This window comes from Oryzias latipes, chromosome 12 (assembly GCF_002234675.1).
Source record: "Oryzias latipes chromosome 12, ASM223467v1".
NCBI lineage: Eukaryota > Metazoa > Chordata > Actinopteri > Beloniformes > Adrianichthyidae > Oryzias > Oryzias latipes.
Window position 1 is genome coordinate 16,920,017 of NC_019870.2, and position 24,900 is coordinate 16,944,916.

The window sequence follows — 24,900 nt, forward strand, 5'->3', positions numbered from 1 at the left end:
CTTACTTCCAACAGTCCCGCCCACAACTCAGAAGCGAATTTTCCAATGACCAGCTGTCGCTCTACAGAAACTGTGTCCTAGAAAAAGACACAGGTTTTTGGATTTTGGCTAAAAACTGCATAGTCATAATATAAAAGACCACTGGGGACACTTTTAGAATAGATAAAACCATGATATCCCTTCTTTTTATGTTTTACTTCCAACATCGATATGTTAAACGTAGACACACCTTTTAAAGTTCTGTCATCATATTGTTATAAAAAGTTCGGACCAACCTGAAAAATACATGGGGGTTTGTTTTTATTGCTACACTTATTTTTTTGTGTTTCCTTGTTGGGATTTTTTTTAGCTCCACACTCACACATCCGTTAGGTGGGATCCCTCACACTTGATTTGGGCTGATGGCTTGGTAAAATAATTTCATTTCATGTTTTGCAGGGATTTAAATGTACCTGCATTTGAATTTAGCCACTGAACCACCCAACTGGAACAGAGGTTCAAATCCCATCTGTTAAGGGTGATTTGGTTGACTTTACAGAAAATGATATCACCAAAACCAGTGTCCCAAACCATTTTGTTTGGTTTCCAAGCAGAAAAACAGTGAACTTTTGGAAGAGAGAGAGTTGGAGACCTTCACAGTCTGCTGGTCTCTGAGCTGGCAGGAAACAGCTGAAGAAAAGCAGACACACACACGCATGCACACACGCCCATACACACACCAATTCTAACAAGGAGTACATTTCACGGTGTGTCCCTAAGGAGGCGCCTTTACAAGGGCTTGGTTTCTAAAGGTGTGTGCTTCTGTGTGTGTTTATGTGTGGCCGCGCCTGTGTGTGTGTGTGCGTGCGTAAAGGAGAGAGCTGGTGAGTGAAAGTGATATGGCCAATCAGCCCAGCAGCAGTACTTCTAGACATGCGGAGGGCAGGTTAGGTTAGGCATGAACATGAAATGGGTTGGGGCACATTAGGGTATGTCCACACGTGTGCGCACACCACCATATGGTACACACTTACACACACACATCCCAGCCCCAGCCTGAAGTCTTTCCTAAGAGCAACCTGGATAAAATGTGTCCTTAATTATCCCAGGAAGGGTCAAAGGTCACACAACCACCCACTAACGCATGCACGCACACACACACACATTCGCACAATGGAGCTCATTTTGTCAGCATGCTGATTTCCCAGTCACCATCAGCTGTGAAGCTTATCAGTGACCATCTCATGTCCCTTTGAATGAGCACAAAAGGATGTCTCAGCAGATTAGAAGCTCAATCTTGTCTTACTCTGCATTTACAAAACTGTCGGTGTGACGCGCTCCAGTAACCAGACGCTGGGAAAGAGCCACGTTCATCACCCTGTAATTGTACTTCTGCAAACTTTAGTCGAGATAATCTGTGGCTACCTGAAATGCATCCGGTCTGAACTCAGTAGAATTACAGTTGTGCTGTTCACTGGAGCAGTGGCATTATCTTTAGAGGTAAATCTGATTAGCCTGTAGGGTTAGAAGGCAGATACCTGAATGATGCTGTGTGGAAAATTGCTGCTGGTTGTAGTTTTTCATCTACAGTAAGCTTTAGAACCACAAAAAGCTTAAAGAACTGTTTAAAAGTTTTAATTTCTGAATATAAAGCTGACCAGAAAAATACTGGAGTTTTACAGATGCAACAAAGATGCATAAGTGTTGGTGTACACTGGGTAGTTATTTTTCCCCCCCAAGATATGCTTTACAAGCTCCATTGGTGAAATGATAACTAATTGCTATAGTTTAGTTTGGTTTGGGTTTGCATTGCACTTTCAAATTCAGATCATATCACCTGATCATCATGCAGTTCCAAATGTCTGGGGGGTGGTGTTGTGCAAAAAAAAAGCATTCATCAGAAATAAAACTTAGCATGATGCCTTGCAAATTGTTAAGGAGCCCCTTTTGTTTTACACAGATGTGGATTCCCTTGTTTGGTCCCCAACCAGAGATTGATCATTTTTGCTCTAATTTAACTGATTTTGTGCACCTTTTCGGACCCCCTCAGGGGTTGTTACAGTCAACAAAACCCTGTATTCAATCCGGGCTGGGGACAGGCACATAAGGACCCAGGCTGGGATTCCTTTCTGGGGTTCCTGGTGGCTACATAGTTAGGCAGTGGCGGGAAGGGTCTTTCCCAAGTACCCATGGTGGATAAAGCGCCCCGACAATCAAACCTTAATTTCTCACATGCCAACTGAGCTATCCAGCTACTCTTTGTTCTGAAATGAGGTAGATTTTAATTTTTTCTCTCTTTTTATTGTACTCTGATGGAATACTAAAGTGCCATAGAAATAAAGTTTGATTCATTCAACTACTTTAAACTGGAGTACATCGTACAGGAGTATGATGAACTCCAGAGCGGACCAACAGCTTTGTGTAACAGTGCCCAATGTAGCGAATCACACCAGGGTTCACTTGCAAGTGGGTCCAAACTCTCATTTTCAAGGGGACCAGGCTTGTTTGTTTGGTCTGCACATACTTTAGTTCTTACACCGGTCCACAAAGTAGTCCAACCAAACCACACATGTTGGGAATGAGCCTTTAGCTCTAACGTCGTTTTTAGGTACATATTTTCATCTTTACATAGTATGATGAAAGGGGTGGGAAGATTAAATAAATACAAAACTGACCCTTTTATCTTTAAAATTCAACCTTAGCAACTGTTGTAAATTCAAGTTCAATAACTTAGGAAATCACAACCTAGCAAGAGTCTTTCCTCTCACCACCTGCTTTTTTGAGCTTTAGGCATAACACGTTTTTAACTAGTCCAATCCACTTCTAGTATGTCTGAGACAATTACAACAGGCTTGTTGAGCTTCAATCAACTTTAATATCAGATGCTCCGTGTGCTTTCTGGAAGAGATAGTTGTTTTGCAGATGTTAGGTGAGTTGAGCACATATTTGTATGTATAACTGCACTTCCTTACGTTTTTTTCTGCACAAATTGATGGATTTTCTGCATGACTTGTCTTGCAAATACAAAACACCTGGATGCCTGGATACATGTTTTACTGTTATTTCTGTCCGTGGTTTAAAAGAAACTATTGTTGGTATAGATGACTTTAAAAAAGATAGTTCCCGAGTTACAACAGCCAAATGAGGTCAAGTAACACAGAACCTCTTTTGGTTTGTCTGGACTCCATGCTAAAATGGCTTGAGTCTAATTTCATGACTTGACTCTCAAACGTTTTTGGTTAATAAACAAGTAGTAGTGGTCTGAACAACACAGCAAGCTTCGTCCACAGCTAAAATAACACATAAATACAGTCATTTTCAGTTCAGAATGTGTGTTCATTTTGTTAACTGCAGACAGAAATTAAGCTCCACTGCACAGATCTGAGCAAAAATGTGTTTTCCTGTTGCTGTACCCCCCCCCCCCTCTTTTGAAGGTATTTTCCTTCTCCAGGATGAAGTGAACTGCATCCATGTTTTAGTCTCAACCCAAATCAGCTTAGAGCGACATGAATCTCCTAATACTTTGCTTCAAACCACAAATTTAAATGTTTGCGGGAACGTAATTGCTGGTGTGGTCGACAGGCTCGAACGGTTAGTGCACTTTGAAAAGTTTGACTCTTTTCACAGACAATTAATTCTCGCCTTTGGATCTTCTGCTGTTTAGCTTGGTAGAGCCTCCCTAAAGGGAAAGCTCTTCAGTTAGTGAGCTGTTTAGTGAGGTGGGCTGGCTGTGATAAATGAGTGTCCTGGCGCATGAGAGTTGACTGATGACATAAGTTGATAGGAAATAACCCACAGCACCTCCACAGAGTGGAGCTGTGTTCGAATGGAAAAGCAGTTATTTAATGTATGAACTTTTCCCACTGTAGTGCTGTCTGAGATTTTCTTTGGAAAGTCACTTATATGACATAATTTGACAAAACATGGCACTGTTTGGAAGAACTAGTCATATCAGCAGTTTTAGTTCACATCGCACTCCCTTCAGAAACCATCATTCAGAGTTGGCATGTAAAGAATAGTGGAGAGAGAAAAAGCAACCTGCAGAAATAAAAAGCAATATTTGACTGTATGACTACAGTATCTGTTACAAAATTACATTAGACATTGCCTAAACTTTGAAGTCTAATGTAAAATTCACAGTTTCTAAAAGAAACCACCAAACCGATCATATGTTTACGTTTGGTTTAAAAGTGTCAACAATTCTGTGTGTGAAAATGAAAAACTAAAAAAAATCTGCATTTAAACACTATATTTAAAGGAAATGCTTTGATGAATATAGAAGCTAAGTCTAATACTTGAAGCTACTGAGGTGTTTAACGCCAAAGATTACCTGGCTATTGCGCAACGCAGACTAATAGCTTAGTCTCAACTGCCGTTACAGGTGGACACTGTCTGTAGGAAACAATTGGGCAAACCCTTTTCAAGGGAACGCAGTTAGTCCCATTTACTTTATAATATTTAACTTGATGAATCGCGTGTGACGTCAACCATAGAAAATGCCTGGCTTATGGGTCCAACCAAACAAAGTCAATTCAGTCGCCATTTTTTCTGCGATATGTCCATCCCCATGTCGGAACCAGACGTCCTGAGTTCTGTCCACGTTTCTATGGCAACCACTGTCTCCAATCAGGAGTGATCACATAAAAGACCACACCCCTACCACTGACTCAGGAGAATCTGTCAATCAAACGCTTCAAACGTTCAACGGGACTGTATGTAACCATAACAGCAGTTCTGACTATGACTAGGAAACGGCATTACACAACAACCATACGTTTCATTTCAACGAGCCTCAAGGAAACTGCAAGACAAAACTTTGCTCCCCTTAAGATGCACCATAACCCTTGTGCTATCTTATGACCCCACCCTTACATTGACGTGTTCTCCCTACCATGACAAAGGTGGATAAAAGTGGAAGGATTTCATGTAATCCATGGACACCAGTGAAGATCACAAATCATTGAAGAATAAAGGTTCAGAGCTCTGTCTAGTGGGTCTAGATGACCCAACTCCCAACGTTAAAGTGCCCAGGATAGCACAAGGGTTAAACCTGCCACTCCTTTCTACGACCCTCTATGGGCTCAGACCAGGGGTCGGCAACTGTCGGCTCTTTCATCCCTGTGCAGCGGCTCTCTGTGATTTGTAAAATAACTATCATGTTCTAAGATTGTCGTGGTGCCTTTAACACCGTCAGGTAGAGCGAGCTGGCAGGATAAAGAGAGCAGCGTGAACATGCGGAGGGGGCGTGTCTGCAGCTGTGAACGCCAACCAGCGTCTGTTATGGGATGGAAAGTTTTTCTTGAAAGACAGCGATCTTGTAGGGGACACATGAGCGCCCCACCAAAAAACGCCTTCTTTCCCTCTAGACTAAAACCATCCATTTCCCTGTAAAATTAAATTTGCGTCAGGGCGCCCTTACTATCCTGTCACCTTGCTGCCACGATGACCGTATGTTGGTTCCTAATAAAAAAACAGTTGTCAGCCAAAAAAGTAATAAAATTTGTTAGGTTTGCTGGATTTAAAGAAAAAAAAATAGAAAGGAGTCTGCATCAAAGTGAATTTGTTTCCATCATCTCATTCATCTTAACTCTGGGGTTTGACAGATGGAAAAGTCTATTCAAGGTTGTGGAAAATGGACAAAAGATCAAAGGAAACATCACGCTTATAAAGAATAAAAATATTTAAAATAAAGAATTAAATAAATATCCTGACAGCATTTTGAATCAATACAAGTATTGCCAAATGAACTATCAGGATATATCGGCAAAAACATTTTTTCTAACACACCTACTGTTACGGCTCCCTGTGCTTTCATCTCAGTAGGAAACTGATCCAAATGGCTCTTTGAGAGGTACAGGTTGCCGACCCCTGGCTTAGACAATCCATAAACCCTCAGCACACACATGGGTGACCATAAATAAATGTCTGAGCACTTTGTCTCTAGTTTACAGAAAATTGATAATTTCATTTTACATAACCCTCCGACAGGCTGGCGATCTCTCCATGGTGTACTCCCACTTTCACCCAACTGTAGCAAGGTTAGTCTCTGGCAGGCTATGACCCCGGAAGGGGTTAAAAAACGAATGAATGGATTGATAGTATATAAAATCCCCTTCAATCGGCTTCTTACTGCAACTGCAGTCAAAAAGCTTTGCTCTTGTGGCAAAAACACCCTGTTTGCAGTCAGCTCATCAATCTGTACCTATAGTTGAACATGAGAGAGCAATTCCCTCAGCACAAAACGTAAAGATTGAAATAGGATTCTACAACAAATCTTTTCCATCCAAAAAGGAATGATAGCTTCTAAGCAGAAGCGTAGGTAATGTCTTGATCACAAATATAAATTATTAGACATACTGTACTAAGATCTTTACAAAAATATTAAAAGTTTTATCTATAATTTTTTTTTATATTAATTTATATTCAACATTTTTATATTAACATTTGACCATCATTTTAAAGATCCCACTGTAGGATGAGTAGAAAATCTTATTCTAAGAACCTGCCATTGACCTCCACTTGTAAACGTAACGAAGACAGAGGTGTACAGCCTGACAATGGAAACTAGAGCTGGATGTAGAGATCCACTTTGTATCATCTTTTGTTCAGGGTGAAAATACATGACCTGTACTGCAATTTCTACCGTCTGTTCAGTGTGATGCCAACAGTAATACAGAAACAGACATCTTAATTTATTGAAGCATTTGAACCTTTAAGACATCTTGTGTGAAATCAATCAGCACAATATTCAAGCATGCAGTTTTTTTTTACAGTAGCTGCATTTAGACTAATAACTTTTAGATTTTGGTTGGTCACATGTTTTTTTTAATGCATGTAAAGGGAAGTAGCTAAAACTATGATTTTCTAGGATTTTCCGATGCACTTACTTACCCGTTTCTTTTTAGTTTCCACCAACTGGAAAACAGCAAAACCTCATGTCTACTCAGGGATTTTGATCTAAAACCACAAAAAGTAATAATCTGGCTATTCATTGATTTATTCATTATTAACCAAATCCTGTTGGGGCATGTCACAAAACTGAATAAAACCTGGCTTTTGAAAAATTCTTTATAAGTTTACTTTAAAGTGTTTTGGTTGGAGAAGTTTGGCATTCTTTTTTAATTTCTTCTAACTTTGTTTTGGAAAGCACTTGTACTGTTTTTCCCCCCTCTGCATATGAAGCAGCTGTTGTAAGGTGTTGTCTGTTTACACAGAAAGTGTAGCGTTAATACAGGACTCAGCTCAGATTTTTACATATTCTGAGCTGCAATAACCTCTAAATAACTTCCAAAACCTGCTTTTAATCTGCGTGCGAGGCCTGGCTGAGGTTCCTTCTAAGAGCCGGACCTGTGCAGTCGCCTTGTCGTCATTTTTTATTTTTTTTTTGTCTTCCCCAGATGGTGCGAAACTCAAAAATGTGGTGCTTTTCTGCAGCACCTCACCCTCATAAACAGCCAGTTTACAACTGTTTAGGGTAGTCCCTGACATGAGTACACACATGTCATCCAGCACCATTAAAATTCAGGCCAGACCCACCGCACACACACGTACACACACACACGCTTGGAAGGAAAGCAGGGCAGGCAGGGCAAAACCTGTATAAAATCCAAGAATTAAACTTGAAGGATATTTTTATGATGGAATTTCAGCTCTGATTTATTTTAATTTTAGTATTTTTCAAAGTAAAAAAAACAACAAAATCCTCTAATAGTAAAACTTGCAAAACAGCCTGAAACTCAATCAAACCAAAAAAAGGAGTTAGGAATATCCGCAGTTATTCATTTCAAACAAACCCGTTTTTGTTTTTCTGTCAGACGTGTGCTAAATATCCATTTTAAATCATAAATACAACCCTGAATATATCCCGTAAGATATTGAGAAGCACTTTACAAGTAGGATAAGATGTCAGGAGCATCTGTAATGTGTCATCGGGGCACCCCATCCCTCCCTCCAGGAGAATAAAAGGAAGATAAAGCTGTCAGCTACTCCAGATAACTAACTGCTTGTGAGGCTATTGAGTGAAAAGCCCTCAAATATATACATTTTTTTCTCCTGGGCTTGTATGGTTAGAGGCCTCGTTCAGTTTTAGTGAAAGACATATTTTATACAGCGTACTCATCTCTTCAGTTGTCACAACAGCTTGCTGTGATTTATTGAAAGAGCTGAACTCCTCACCCCTGACCCCATTCAAACAAGCAGTATTTCCTTATCCACCTGGAAAAGGCTCTTTATGTGCCTGCCCAGGGGCTCAACTTTCATTTGGACCAGAAATACCTCACTCCTATATAAAAGGGGAAAGGGTAAGGAATATTATATCTTTACCTAGTGAGCAGCATTGTACCTATTGATGATTCGGAATAGGAATCTCACAAAGGAGCAGCCCCCTTTCATTTGGGGGTTGAAACAAAAAGTGGAGCGACGGGTGTCCCGCCGGGGGAAAAAAATATGAGGAGACAGAGAAAAACAGGACTTTAACGTGATTTGTGGCTTCCACATTCTCCTTCTCTCTCTTGCTGCGCCTCTATGAATACTTTTTTTGTTTCATAGGAACCAGGAGGGTTTTTTTTCCTTCTCTGTATGAATACTCTTGTGTGTCACAGTTTATGTGGACCTATGAGCAGATCAGGAGTCAGGGACATCATACAGCCTTAGTTAGCACTTTGACACTTAAATGGATTTTGTTTTACATGATGTTTTACATGAATACTCTATGTAACCGATGCATAGGAGCTTTTGTAATAAAATAAGCCAGAAGGAAATTATTTTCTCCTTGATTATCAAAGTTCATGTCTACTCTAAAGCTACATTCATACCAGCCTCGGTAACAAAGTTTCAAACAACCACATTCAATAAATGTCTATATAAAAATGTCTATATAAAGAGGGGTATATGCATGTTTTGGGTTATTACGTTCAAAACTCTTGCATTCACACAAGTCCGTTATCGGGCTTCACGTACAACTGAAAGATTTCTTTTTTTTACGGCGTCTTACTTAAAATGTTGTGATTCTGATGCAGATTTAGCTTTTGTACGTCTGGTATCAGTCAATTTAAGTAAAATAAAAAAAATTCATTTTGAAAAGATATAGTTAAAAAAAACTATGAAAAAAAATGTATAACGATAAATAAAAATATGGACAGTTTGGAAAAGTTCTTTGAATTTGTGGACAAATATCAGCTATATTGCTAAATGTATAAATTGTGGAATGTTGAAGAGAAAATTAAATCCTAAAAGTTCCAAACTGAAATAATTGTAAATGAGGTAATTATTTGTCTTCTGCTGGCTTACACCCTATTTCTGAAGAGGCAATGACAACTTTCATCTACAATACCCTTTGATTGACGAGGGCCAAGCAACACAGCTTGCCCAACAGTTAAATGAAAAACCGATGGGGGTTGTGGTCTCATGACTGGATATGAAACCAACATTTATCATTACCAAACCTTTTGTTAAATAAGTAAGTAAATAAATAAGAATTCAAATAAGCCAGAAAATGGGAAAGTGTAGGTCAGTTGCCAATCTAATAACCATGTTCTTGTTTGGGTGCAATTTTAATGTCAAACATAAACTAAAAGTTTGACTTACATCAAACAGGCTCAGTTGTTGATATTAAATGTGGCCACAAAAGTGAAAAAATTATTTAAAACCCAGGTTGTAAACCTGTAGTTTACAGTCGATTTGACCCCATATTCTCCTGCATTGTTGTAATGCAAAACCTCAATATCTCCCAACCACTAGAAGCCCCAAAATGAACTCATTCTGATATCCGAGGAGAACATTTTGGGCTTTTCAATGAAATCAAACGTGAATGGGTGGACTTCTGGGAGTTGTAGTATTAAAAAAAGATTGAATAGACATTTTCCCCTTCTGGTCATCAGTAGGATATGGGGAACTGCCTTGATTGATGAACAAGTCCATATTGGATTTGGTCAAGTGACTTGGCTCCAATTACTTTCATTGTTTAATGTGTTTCATTTTGGAAGTTGAAAGCTGGTTCTTTGTATTTTAGTGAAATAGTTAGTTATTCCTTTAGTATAAAGTTTTTTTTTTTTTTTTAGTTTCCTGTTGAAATTACAGTTTCAACTTTTTTATTTGTTCTGGAGAAAATAAAATATTGTGACGACATAAAATGTATTACTATTAGTGGTAGTAGTATATTTTTTGCCTTCTGTTGAAGTTCTAAAGTTATTTGTGGAATCTAATGTAGAGAGGAAGTGACCTTGTTTCATTGTGATGCTCAAACATCTGTCATTCAAAGTTTTCACTTTGATTATTTAGTTTTTAGGGAGGAAAGCAAAGACAGAGCAGGAATAAAGCAAGGTAAAGAACTGGAAACTGGCACAAAAAAATTGGTGCTTTTAACAGATTCTTGCTTAAAGAAAATAAAAAAAAGGTTGACAGTGCACTAAGTAGAGATAAGATGACAGCAAGAACATTCTCCATCACGGGGATCTGCTCTTAGTTAGACCAGAGGCCTAAATCACAGATGATAGGCAGGCCTCTCGGGACGACTACACGATCTCTTGCAGATTACTCAAACTAAACAAGCACAAAATTGCACTCTAAGCCACATGTTTTAGATGGAAAGCCTGTGTGTAAGGCTTTTAAAAAAGTGAAAAGGCATCTGAGTCCCATTGGTGTCCTTTTTCCTTGACTAAGACATTTGAAAAAGGCTGGATGGTCTCGCTGCGGGATCCAGGGCTCACAGAGCCAAGGGTCCTGCTGTTGTTGATGCCACAGTTCAAGAGCTGCGTTAACGCATTTTGATTGATTGATGGCTATAATTGGTTAAAAATAGAGATTGATCAAACGCTTATGGTTTGATCAGGCCATATTTTCCCGTCGGTAGAACAATAATGTTCTTTTGTTTCCTTTAAATGACCCGATGACCTTTATAAGTCAAAGGACTCAAATTGCTATTGTATGACCCTTTTAAACAAACTGCTTGTAGATTATGTTTTGCCTATGAATGGAGGCCAGCTCAAACAAATGTTCTCAATGTTTTATTTGGACTCAAAGATGCGGAGTTATCATGCAGACACAAGCTGAGATAAGGAAAGCATCTAAAGACCTAAACATGTTTATGTATCCAACAATGAAACCAGCTTGTTTCGCCTTTTTTTCTCATTAATTATCTTGCTGCCACTTTGGAACTGTTAGTACCCAATCAGTAAATCAAGAAGCAAACATAATCACATGGTAATCACAATGATTTATTGAAGCGTTCGGAGTGTGTTTTATAGCTCATTGTAGGAAAAAAATGACAAATGAAAAAAAACAGAGACATCAGTTTCTTATAGCTTAGCTAGTTCAAAAGCCCTTTTGTAGTAAATTACTAAGTAGTTTCTTTGAAAAACGACTTTATGACCCCTAGGTGCACCCATGTTTCCCTAAAATTAAAATAAGGATGTTTTTAACCACACATGGATATCTCACAATTGTACAGAAGACAATTTTCTTGATTTCACTCTATTTTTTTGTCTCTTTATTGTTTTGTTGGATCTTGTTTAAAGAACCGCTCCGATTAAAAATGCAGTTTTTTGTGTTTTTAATATGTTTTTGTGGCATTTTTCTGATGGTGGAGGACATTTATAATGAAAATTAAGTTAAAAAAGTAATTCATTTTAACCCTGACACCAAATTGGAGCCTTACCCTTTAGGAGACACTAACCTGAACCACCCCTCTACTAAAACATTTGCTTGTGGAATATTAGCCCCAGCCCAGGATCCTACTCCTAACTTTAACCAGATTCCCCTAACTAAAGGTGACCCCTTGCTTATAAACCTTATCCTAACCTGGGGGGAGGGAACCTTAACTAGTCCCTATCCCCATCAATTAATTTGACCTTAATTGAAGCCTTTGCCTTTTAGAAGAAGACCCTAATCTGGGCCATCCCCTTTCTGGGGGGGGTACCCATGTGCGGGCGACCCTACTTCTGGGAGTGCTGTATGGAGTGTGCACTCACCCCACCTTCTTCTGGATGGTGGGGTCCTACTGTTTTTCTTTTCCATCCCCTAATCCTAACCTAAAAATGTTCAGAATTATAAAAAAAAACTTTTACTTAAGCTCAAAATGGGAAAAACCGTAGAAATGAGGGTTGCTAGTTGAAATAATGTTTTTCTTAAGCGATGTGGGTGGACTCTCAGTATTGGTCGAGGACTTCTAGTTCTGGAAGTTGATGTCTGCAGCAGGTCCTCTTGAATTCTGTTGCACCGGTAATGTTAGGTTGGGCGTGTAAGGGGCTGTAAGCGAGCGCAAGAACACGTTAACAGAGAGCTCTTAGCAATGGGAAGGAGGGCGGGGTTGCTCACCTACAACGGTTCCGCCCATAGCTCAGTGGTGAATTTCTAATGAACTACTGCCGCTCTACAGAAACAAAATTCTAGACAATGATAGGCTTTCTGATTTTGTCCAAAACTGCATAATGATAATTAAAAGACCACTGGGAACGATTTGAAAATGGATCAAAAGATGATCAGACTGGGACTTTAAACTAACAATTAGGTTGTAACAGTATTTACTTTGTTTAGATATGTTTGAACTGCCCGCAATGACAAGTTCAAGACTGACACCAGTACAGTAATCAATGAAATGTTAGTGACACACTTAGGTTAAAACGGTGCGGTTGATTGTCCCTGTTGTGTACAAAGGATTTCTGTGTTTGGAATAATTTTTCTTTCTTAGTTTATAGTTTTATATTTTATATTTATAAGATTGAATTAAAAGATTCATTTTTACTTTTTAAACGTTGAAGCCATTCTGTTCTGCACACGTTTATGAGGCTGAATATGGACACTGCAGTGATTTTACAGGAGAGACTCGAATGGAAGTTCTAGAATATAAGCGCTCCTGTGTCAGCATTCAGACCAGGATATTCCCTCTGACTTGATCCTTTTGGACGGGAAAATCCTGAAAACAAGTCACACCTCTGTTTGGTTTCGTTCATATTTTCGTTTAGAGAGTGGACCAAGAACCACACTCTTTTTTGGAGAGAGACTATCGAATAATGAAAAACACGACTAAGAAGAAAAGAAAAAAATGTTCTTGTATAGAGTTTCTTAAACAGTTTTCAATCAACAACTTCACTGCCTTACTATTCCACATGTTCCAAATAGATTTTTTTTTAAATCTTTTCTGATTCACATTTCTTTGGTGGACTTTTCTCTTTTTTCCTTCCTTTCTTTGGTTTGCTGAACAGTCTGCCTGCATTTACACATGCTCCACTTCCACTTGTTTGGTCCACACCACAGTTCAGATGAGCTTTCACACCTGCGTAAACAAAGCATTCTCCGACCAAGGCCAAACAAAGTAGCACAGCCGCTGCCTAACATGATTCCACTCGTTTCCAGAGTGAACAAAAACTGTCTCTTATTTTCTTTTATAGTAATATTCATCCTCAAACTGAAAAAAAACCCATTGATGTTGAAAGGCAGCAGCGCTCAAACCTGGCAGATCATTGTTTTTCTTTATTTGTTTTTTTGACAAACTGCTCACTTGGAGTGAATGTCTATATTTTCATCCACAATCACAGCTCGTCTGTGATCAAATGCCACAATTTCTTGGTAGGAGGAGCGAAAGCAAAGCTGCAGTCAGCTGAGCAAGAGCACAGAGACTGGTGCAGGCTGACAGACTCGATCCTTGAGCCAGATCCAAAGTGCTGCGTGTCGCCACGCATTCTGACTGAAGGCTTCATGTAAAGGAATCAACCTCACACCACACTTCTCTTTTATCTGCGGATTTTCGTTTATTATCAACAGGAAAACCACGCTGCAACTCTTTGCCCCATCACAAGCAAAAGTTTCACTTGGGCCTTCAAAGTTTTAGCCTTTAAAGACATTTTAAAAGTCTTCCCAGTGATCTTTTATTGATTATTATGTTGTTTTTAGCCAAAATCAGAAAGTCTGTCATGATAGGACCTGCGTTATAAACTCAAAAATTTGACTTTATTTATTTGTATAACGGGTAAAAGCCGCTTAAGGTAAAAGCAAATAATATAGTCGGAAAATATGAAAATTAATTTAAACAGAAACATAAGATGATCACACACATTGGCAGGACAGTTGGCACAGAGTAAGTCTGTTCTCATTTATCATCATTCTATTTTTTGCACTCTCTCCTGCTTTACCCCACCCTAATATTACAGATTCAACTAAAAAAGACCTGCATGGATCTAGTCATTTCCAAGCGGATGCATCAGAATGGAGTGGAGCAGGGAGCTTGTGGCTTGCCTTTATAGGTCCTACATCAAACCTACAAGCTTTTTCCAACAGCATTTTTTATGTCTGCTCCTGATTCACAACAATTTGATTAGAGAAATACTCAGAAATGCAAATGTTAAGATACATTTTTGTTGTACATGTCCTCTGTCATGAGAAAAATAAAACTAGATGTTAAAAGCACCCAAAACACAAGTTTCATCAAAATTTGTAATTTAATGTTCAGCCTTGAGCAAAATTTTAATCAATCAATTTTAATAAATTTTAATTTAAACCCTTTTTTTGTCAACAATAAGCATACTTAGAAAGCAAAATATTACCCAGAATGCATTTCACTCCAATAGATTGTAAGCTTACGTTATTTGACTTAAATACCTAGTCTGAGAACCGTCTTGTTATTAGTGTTTTTAACATGTTATTGTGGCTTTTTTCTGATGATGGAGGACATGTACAATTAAAATGAAACTTAAAATAGCATTTTTGAATATATCTTTATTCAAATCATTGTGAATCAGAAACAGACGAAAAAATGCTGTTTCAAACTAAAACATTCAAGCCATTTCTCGCTGCATTTTCTGCCAAGATCATTTTGTTTTCCTTCAACCCTTGTGCTATCTTAGATGACCCCACCCTTACATTGACGTATTCTCCCTACCATGACAAAGGTGGATAAAGGTGGAAAGATTTCATGTAATCCATGGACACCAGTGAAGATCACAAATCATTGAAGAAAAAAGGTTCAGCGCACTGTCTAGTGGGTCTAGATGACCCAACTCCCAATGTTAAAGTGCCTAGGAAAGCACAAGGGTTATTGCACTCATTTTTAATGCACTCTTACTTCAGGCTTTCCTCCTGCTCCTTTACTGTCTTACAGTTTTTAAAGGGGCCACGCTATCCGAATGGAAGATAATAATCATCATTATTTTCTGCATGAGGTGCAAATTGAAAGCTTGAGCAGCTGCTTGCAGTTTACAAGCTGTGCAATAAGTGAGGCTCCCTTTTAGTAACACAGCTCCAGTGCACACATATGCCAACACAAGAGATTGAGGTCAAATAGCTAATAAGTTGTATTTGCAAGTGTCATCATTTAAATAAAGTCCTGCTTTTACTTTCAGAAAAGGGGTTTTAGATATGATCATTTTGTAGTTAATGCCTAGCTTGATCTGAAATAGTTAGATATATGATGGATTTTTATGAAATTTTGCACCAGTTTTTGAAGTTCCAGAAGGATAGATCCTAAAGACACCCCCCCCCCCCACCCTGGGAAATGCCCTTACCTCCAACCCTTTACCATTATTAGTCGATGCCAAACCCAAACCTAATCAGGAGCCAAAGAAATGCTGTTTTTCTGTTTTAGTACTGTCAAATATTTATGTAAAGTCTGTTGTTACTGTGTGGATATCTATATTTTTGTGGCTTAATGCTTCATTGTTTCTTAAATGATCTTTTAGCAGGTTGTAACTCTTACTGCAGTGAACCTGTATTAAAGTTGAACAAGCCCTAGTGAAGTTCTCATGTGGCAACACTGTAAAAAGTGCTGCACTGTAAGCCCCCATTCAAAAGAGTCAAAGGCGCTGCTCATTACAGGACTGTTTCCGCAGTTTATCCGCATCCCAAGGTCTATTTGGACTCTGGTTTTTGTGGTGTAATTAAATGAAGTTGAAGAAGAGAGTTTCAGAGTTCCCGGAGAAGCTTCCTGCTGTCAGAATGCAGCATGAGTACTAAATCCAGCGGTGAAGCATAAACCTCAGCTTGACCAATACCTGCTGACCAAATGACTGCCCACAGCTTACTTTTGACCCAAAGCATTCGCCGCAAATGAATCTCTGCCTGAATCTTTGGCCAAATGTCAAGCAGCTAAAAGACCGTTCAAGTGATGATGACCACTGGATTTTACACAACAACCTACATTCACGTGGATTTATAAATCAATGTCTTGGTCTGTGTATACCTTTTAGGGAGTTTACTCAAACCTCTGCTGTCAAAATATTACCTCACTCACTATCTCTGGTTCACAGTTGCCTCATATGTTAATTAGCATTCATTCATTATTTTTTCATTCAAATTCTCAAAATATTTTTTTTTATTTTTTTTCACTTGTTTATAATGAGCATGTGTGTACATCCATAGCAAGACAAAGCAGCAGTGCTGCCTGCAGCATTCGTTTGTCTAACATGCTACAATACAATGAAAACACTGGTTTTAAGCCAAGCATTCAAGTTTACAGAAATGGGGTTCGCCATGTGAACCTCTTATTTGGGGATTTGATGCTTTTGTAAAGTTGGAGGTTTTTGTCATGCTTCTATTTAGCCTTTTCTTTGAAGACAAATAAGTAAATTTGAAAATAAAACCTCCAAAAAAAAGGCCGGTTTTTGTGTTTAGCGCAATGTCTTGTGGGTCCAGATGACCCCACTCCCCACGTTAAAGTGCCAAGGATAGCACAAGGGATAAACTCACTGGTACTGTATTAGGCACATCTGTACAACTGCCCGTTAATGCAAATTTCTAATCAGCAGCAACGCAATGCATTTAGGCAGGTAGGCATGGTCGAGGCGATCTGCTGCAGTTCATTATGGTCATAATTTGGTGTCAACAATATGAAAACATGTATTCCATCTTGCTTGGTTCAGGTTGCTGGTGGTGATGTAATGGTGTGGCACACTTTGTCTTGGCACACTTTGGGCACCTTAGTACCAATTGAGCATCATTACAATGCCACAGTCTACCTGACTGTTGTAACTGACCACGTTCATCCCTTTATGACCATCTACTGACGGCTACTTCAAGTAGGATGAGTGTAAAATGTTACCTAGTGGCTACTTTATGAACTGACCTGGCTCCAGTAATTTGTTTGTAACCCTTGTGCTATCCTAGGCACTTTAACATTGGGAGTTGGGTCATCTAGACCCACTAGACAGTGCCCTGAACCTTTATTCTTCAATGATTTGTGATCTTCACTGGTGTCCATGGATTACATGAAATCTTTCCACCTTTATCCACCTTTGTCATGGTAGGGAGAACACGTCAATGTAAGGGTGGGGTCATCTAAGATAGCACAAGGGTTAAACTAACCTTAAATGTCAGTAAGTGTTAACCCTTGATTTTGGGCTGCGGTTTATTGATGGAAACCAGCAACCTCAGAAACCAGTCATCTTTATTCATTTAAAAAAGTTTATTTTGACAATTTTATTTACATTTTTACGAATGAAACAGTTGTCAAAAACTGCTTTTGGGGAGCTTCTCTTTACTTTGCAGCATTTATTTCGATTTCTGGCCAACACCTGGTCATGAAACTTTCCTCTTCAGATAAAAACACAGTGAAGTTACAGTTGAAGCTGCAGTTTGTATAAGTTTGACATCAGCTGATCTGCAAACTTCTTCCTCACTGGTCCATTCATGTGTGTCTCTGCATGGAGGGAGTCTCCTGTGAATGAGCGCCTTCACTTCCCCCGCAGCTCTTTATCTTCACCATTTGCGCTACCCTAGAGGTCTACAGTGAACATATTGTACACAGGTGTGTTTATGTAACCTATATTTATATTTCTGGCAAATTCATAGTTGTGAAGGATTTACAGCTGTAGATCTGGTAGTGGAAATACAGCTCAAATGTCATGTAATGTTCCAGATCCTTTTGAGCACTTGAAATTAGACTTGTTGAGAATCCATAAATAAACATATGTTGTGCAAATAAAAATACCATAATGTTTTCCCAAAAAGGCTGAAATTATTTTTTTCTCATCATCACAAAAAAGAGACTCTTAAAGACATACCGTTAATTCGTTGTAAGGCAATAAAGTCATAAACTAAACATGTGCAATTGCTGTATAATACAGATGAATTTCTAGTTGGATGAACTATTGTTGGCCAGTTAATCAGACTTGAAGCCACTTAGGTGTTTTGGGGACTTTGATTTACAATGTTAAAACCTTCACAAAAGCTTCATTTGATCAGATAGATTTCATGTAGCTTTTTTAAAGTTTATTTTAGTGCTGCTGCCTGTTAACTTAAAGACCTACTAAGACAAAAGTTGTGTTTTTAACATATAAATGTGGCATTTTTCTTATGAAGGTGGACATATTTTCAGAAAATTAAGCCTAAAATTGCATTTCTGAGTCTTGCTTTATTTAAATGGGTGCAAATCAGGAGCAGAAAAAAATTTGAAAGCTTGTAGTTGTGCCGCAACAAATGGATGGGCCACAAGTTCCCTGTTCCCTCCATTCTGATGCATCAACTTGTAGAAGGCTAGATCCATGCACGTCTTCGTTTTCCTCGTCGTTTTTGTTGCACTAGTAATGTTGGGGGAGGGGCTGAGAGTTAGCGGGAGAGCATGGGTATGTCCGAATTCCCACCCTAACCCCTATATAGTGCGTTCACCATTTTTTAATGCTGTCCGAATCTACAATTCCAAAATTCCCCAGAAGTCTCTGCGAAAAACCAGTGTGATGCTCACTAGATCGGTGAATATAGACCACAATGCATTGCGTCAGAGCATTTTTTACTAAAAAAATGTATTTAAATGTATTTTTTGATAAACCATCAATGTTTTTATCTTAAGAAGACGGTGGATCCATAAATGATTGTCGCAAAATGCTCATTGTAATTCGATTTTAACTTCGTGAAATCGATGACGTCATCCACCGTTAAAAAAAAAAAAAAAAGTAGTGCGCATGGTGTCCGAATTGCTTTTAAATTCACGTCACTACATGGTGCTGCACTATATAGTTTTTTAGTAGTTAAGGGTTAGGTTGGGAATCTGGACACAATCCATGTGAACAGATGGCTGACAGGAAGTGGGAGTGCTCCATGCTAGTGGTCCCACCCACAACTTAGAGGCGATACAACTGCAACAGAAAGTGACACTTTTTTCTTTTATTTTGGCTAATATCGGCATAATCATCATTACAAGATGACTGGGAACACTCAAAAGATGATCAGAGTGGATCTTTAACATATTTTCTCACTTTGTTTCATCGCTGCCACACAGTTCATCATTCAATAAAACAAAGAAGGTACAAGCATCTTCTATATTTCACATTTGTAAAAATAAAATTAGTAAAAAATAGCCTTTATTTGGTGTTTTTTTGTTTGTGCATAAGGTCTCCTTTTTCTAATTACATTTAATTTTCAAATTGAAACAAGCAAATGTTATTCAGAACATTTTTTATAAAACAAAGAGTAATCTGATGTAAATTTAAAAATAAAGTTTTGCGTGTTTTTCTACATTTCATCCTTTTTATTCTTTCAAAGCACAGCCTCATGGCTTCCAAACACCCTGGACATCATTGAGTTGATGGCTTACCTCCTCAGAATTTGTGGTTATTTGTCGGATTGTGAGTGCTTTTGTGTGCTTGTTCTTCTGTTTCCCTTTGAAGTCTCAAAAGCCGCCCAGCCCTCTGCGGACCGACATGCTGAACAGCTCCATTTGTCCCACCTTAATCCGCCGGCGTAAACTTGCATAAATCAATCATTCTCTAAACAAGAAAAAAAACAACTTTATTGACAATTTTTGAAAAAGATTATGTTGAAAATGTTTTGTACAATTTGGAATTTACAAAAAAAAAAGAAGAGAAAAACAAATCAATAAATTTGACATTAGTGCAAGTAAAAAAAAAAAAAAATTCATACAAATTTCTGATGTAGCATTTTTCAAAGAGGTTTCCAGAAAGTGTTTCCCATGCTTGCTGCGTATCCTCAGGTCGCTTCGACTAAAACCTTGCCCAAGCCAAAGCCCAGGATCCCGGCACCCATAGTCCATCTGGACTAACCCCTCTCTGTCTACGGCTCTGGCCAGATTAGAGTGCCGGGGTTCTTTGTTTACACAGCTCTGTGGTGACACGGCTGAACAGGCCCAAACAATGGACCCCTGCTCCTTTTTGTCAGAGTGAGAGGAAGAATGAAGACCTCTTGACATGGCAACCTGAAGCCTCAATGCCCCCACTTCACCTAACTGAGAGGGTCACATCAAGAAAGAGAGGAGGAGAGGGGAAGTTCGAGATAAGAAAGAAGAACAGAGAGATCCAAATAGAAGAAAAGAGAAGGTCTATAATACGAAGGAAGTTGGCGGGAGAAAGCGTAGAAAAATTACAGATACCATGGCAAAACCAGCAGGTTAAATCAGAAAGGAAATCATTTCAAAATAAAAGACTGACCATGATGCATTACGATCAGCATTAGCGTTCAAACTCAATTTCTCTTCTGCAGGTCACTTTCTCGGCAACAACACCGTCATCGATGTGCTCCGTCGCCAAGGTTACGAGGTGGAGCACACTCCTGCAGGGCAGTCTCTAAAAAGGTAAGGTCACCACAAATGCTTCTGGAAACCTTCTGGAATCAGCGTGTTAAATAAGTCTGCTGAGCTTTGTAAAATTAATCAACAAAAAAATGAGAAAAATGCTGCACACTTTTCCCAGTTTGGCAGCACTTCTGCATCTAACGAACACCTTCAGAAATATTTTTTCATTTATTTTATTGCTGCACAAGTGTCTCCTTTGTTCACTAAATTCCTCAAAGCATGACATAAAAAACAACCTAAACCTAACATAAAAACAATAATATCTCAATTTTACCAAACTCCAAGCCTGCTCTCTCCTGCAGCATCCTCCATGGGTGACTGAGTCAGAACCGCAGAAATCTGATGTTTACATTTTTTTTTCATTCTCTGCAAAACAACACGAAATGATGCATGGCTTTCTTTGGGATACATGCTCATGTTTGACTGCTTCCACCCTGGATGGTGCTGCTGATAAGCTGCACAAATTCCCCTCATCGGCCACCAATGAAGAAGTGTTAAAAAAAGCCAACTTAAGTGGGGCTCGTCCCTCCTGCTGCAGAGCATATAACGAAGTCAGCCCACCGTGCTGCTCCGCGGGTGGCTATCTCAGCTGAAATCAAGGTTCTCGTTCCTTTGCATGAGTGAATGAAAGAGTAAATCTACAAAAAAACATTTCATACGTTGTTCTGAGGCTGATGAAAGTCTTCTTTTGACTCATTTCTGACCCCTTTACCATCCTATACTAAATTATATTATAAATATTCTGACACATTCATCACTCTAGGTTTGGAAACTGCAAGGACCAAGGGTTGTACCTCTTTAGAAGTTAAATATTTTCTTAACTTTAGGCAGCTTTCAACACTTATTTCCATTTTTTTCCAAATGCATCATCTGTTCTCACAGGGTGACCGGTCAGCACTGGTTAGCACCTGCACTCTTTCCAGAGCTACAAAGTTGTCATTTTCATTATGTGCAGAAATGGGGTGTTGGAAAAAGACGTCATTTGGATGGCTGGATTTTGCTCCAAAATCATCATCATTCATAGATGTTTAGGTCATTGATGGCATGTGAGCCATACTAAATGATGACATGGCCACAGTAAAACATGTCTCTCTGTAAAGTTGAGCTTTTTTTACCCATCATTTAGGTTTGTTAGCTATTGATGGACATGAGTCTTTGATAGGAATTCCTCACTTTTCTTCCGAATTTCATTTCTGAGATATTTTACTACAATTTGAAAGGTTTTTACATATTTTAAGTCAATAATTCAACATTCCACACCAAAACCAATCACATAGAAATAAACTGTCATATGTTTAGATAACTACGGCGGCTGGAGCACCTTCAGCATTGAAGAAACTAAAACCAGAAGTTTAAAGATGTCAAGATTTTACTTTATAATTCAACTATTATTAACAAAATGCTCATTTCAAGACAACCTAAATGAATCTGCCTGCCGTAAGTGTATACACTCTTAAAGCACTTGGGTTATTTTCATCTTGTGTTATTCATGGTGGGATATATTATTGGGTCACCTTTTTTTGAGTTACAGTGTTTTCATTTTTATCCAATTTTTTTCCTGGGTTGCAAAACAGATAAAAGTTATTCCCTTTTTAACCTCAGAGTTAGGATAAAAACAATCCAACTTGGGTTATTTTTTAACTATGAAGTTTTGCTGTCGCTAATCCAACTTTTTAAGGCAGTTTAACTAGTAGTCATATCAATTGAAAATTAAAAAATGTCAAAGTAGGAAGGTTGACATAAAATACCTTTCAAAGACGCACTCTAATAAAAATCATGTTTTTGGTGTTTTTAAGATGTTTTTGTGGCATTTTTTCATGATGAAGGATATATATAAAGAAAATTAGTTTTGCAGTTGCATGTCCAAGTATTTCATTGTTTAAATGATTGTGAACCAGGAGCAAAATGCTGTTTATTAGTGACATAGAAAACTTTCTGGGCCGGTCACAAGCTGTTTGCTCTGAGCTGTCAGCAACGAGGAGGGGAAGGGAGGCGGGCGTTGCTCCGCACCTATAGTTCTGCCCACAACACAGTCAAATTCCCAATGAACTACTGACGCTCTGCAGAAACTATGTTCTAGAAAACGACACAGCTTTTTTGATTTTGGCTAAAAACTGCATAATCATAGTTAAAAGACCACTGGGGACGCTTTTAAAATTAATCAAAAGACAATCGGAGTAGGTCTTTTCAGCATTTCAGAGATTGAAATTGAATTGGAGGTGGAAGCCATCAATAAACAATAAACTCAAGTTTGCCTTTGCGAAGATGTTCTTTGCAACCAAACGGGACGTTTTAACAGATACCCAGGAATTTTCACAATCACTTTAAAGGGACAGCAGAGTTCTATCATTTAAGTGTCCTGACGTGACGTTTGTTCTCCAGGAGATCGTCATTCAGACATGCTTCTCCAGCGTCAGACCACGAGGAGTCTCTTCTTCTTGAGCCTTTCCTCCATGAGCTCTCCCACAAGGAGGAAGACGGTGGGCGTCACCTAGAGGAAGAACTGTTTCCTCACGTCCTTCTTCCAACCGACAGCCTAGAGCTGCTGGAGAAGGCAGAAAGAAAAATGCTGAAGAAAAAACGGCGGAACAAGCAGAAGAAACAGCGGAACCGGCATTTCAATGATCTCTGGGTCCGCATAGAGGAGAGGTAAGAAAACAGACGGATCAGTCCTCGGGGTTGAGATCGTTTTGAGCTGGAGAACAATAGAAAAAGTTGTCTTGGCCATTGACTAAAACTGACACTTCCTGCTATAGTGCCACAGGCTCAAACAGCTACTAAATCCCATCACCTGTTAAACACAGAACACACATACGTAGATTTAAATTAGCAACCTGATGATTCCTAATACAAATTTGTCTTTGTTCTCCCAGTGGCTCCAGGCAGGGACTAACCAAAAATCTAGACAGGGTCACTTTTCAGACAAACATAAATAAGGTGTAGCCTTTTATGTCAAAATGCTTTTTAATGCCTTTATATGGCAGGAAGTATTTCATAGTCATTTGTTTTTAAGTGCTGAAAGTTACACTTGTAGGTGTATAACATTATCTCCTGTCTTGTTTTTTTTGCATTTACATTACAAGGAGCTGTCACTTTTGACAGCTGCTTGTTCTGAGTCTGGAGTTCAGTCACACCTAAAGGCAGATCGCAGTTTCAAGGATCATTTAACTTTGAGCTCACAGGAGAGTGGAAAAACAGAGGCCATGCAAACTGAACAGCAGAGGCTCGTGTTGTTGATAGGAGGCAATCTGCAATTTAGTTGAACCCTTTTACACTAGAGCCAGTGTTTACACTCTTTCGTCTACCTCAACTCTTCAATTGCAATTACTGTTATGGCAGCAGATTCTGAATTAAATAATGATATTTATTTTACAGAAAGATTTTTGTATGTTTAGTCTGTTTTAGTGTTATTAAATTCTTTTTACAAGCTTTAAGCTTTGTGGTTGTTTGTGTTAAAAGCATTCCAGACGTTAGATGAGGTGCTGCAAAACATTTTCTAAACTGCTTACAAGCTTAAGCATTAACAAAGCTTGTTAAGTAATCTTAATATTAATTGTTACCGTGAAGGGTTAGGCAAGCAACGTTAATCCACTGATTTCTACGCCATGACCAGTCCAAGATGTACCCCGGCTTCACCCCAGTGTATAGGCTCCAGCATCCATGTGACCCCGACAGAGTACAGCAAGTTTGGAAGAATAATGGATAGAATGATGGATGGATGGACGGACGGACGGATAGATGAGAGAATCATTCATGCTATGTTCACACCGGGCTTGGAAAAACATGTTCGACGATCCAATTTAAAAAAGAAATCTTTGTAAACCCATGTACATGAAAGTTTCGGGCTTCCACAAACTAAACTCTCACATTCATGCGTTGCAACGCAAGTTTGTAAGTCCGTTTTCAGCTTCTACATACAAAGCGCAACAAAAGTTAAACCAGTTGAACTTTGACCAATCGGGATTCTTAGTGATGCATGAATAGCGTCCTTTTGAAAACATGGAAGTTCCAATTGATCATAGAGGAGAAATTGATAATTGCAGTTTAATTACGGCTAGAATTCTATGACACCAAGTGTTTCATACATCAGAACAGAGCTGTGAAAGGAGTAAGGCTCATGAGATTCGCTCCGCTTCACATTTCGCACCAAGCCTCGTCCAACTGTGAGAACATGCGCTAGAATTGGGTGGCAACAGTTAGTGTGAACACCGTACTCTAAAAGTGCGTTCAAAGACCCGTGCTCAGCGCGTTCTTGAACGCACCACACAGGCCTATAGTGTGAACGTAGTATCAGAGACATTTTCATTGTCAACCTAAATTCCTATCATTTTAGCTACACGGTTCAAAAAGATGGAAGATGGAGGTTGAACATCTGAAACTTTTATAAACCTAAACTCCACACAAATGTCCTT

At 38.8% G+C, this 24,900-nt stretch overlaps 1 protein-coding gene across 1 annotated transcript in view; it reads left to right on the forward strand.

The window, feature by feature from the left end:
• trabd2a (TraB domain containing 2A) overlaps window positions 1-24,900 on the forward strand; it is a 79,190-nt gene that overhangs the window by 48,750 nt on the left and 5,540 nt on the right. Inside the window, exons 5-6 of the mRNA XM_004074979.4 lie at window positions 20,398-20,488; window positions 22,871-23,137. Of these exons, the coding sequence (XP_004075027.1) occupies window positions 20,398-20,488; window positions 22,871-23,137 (358 nt within the window). The remainder of the gene's footprint in view (window positions 1-20,397; window positions 20,489-22,870; window positions 23,138-24,900) is intronic.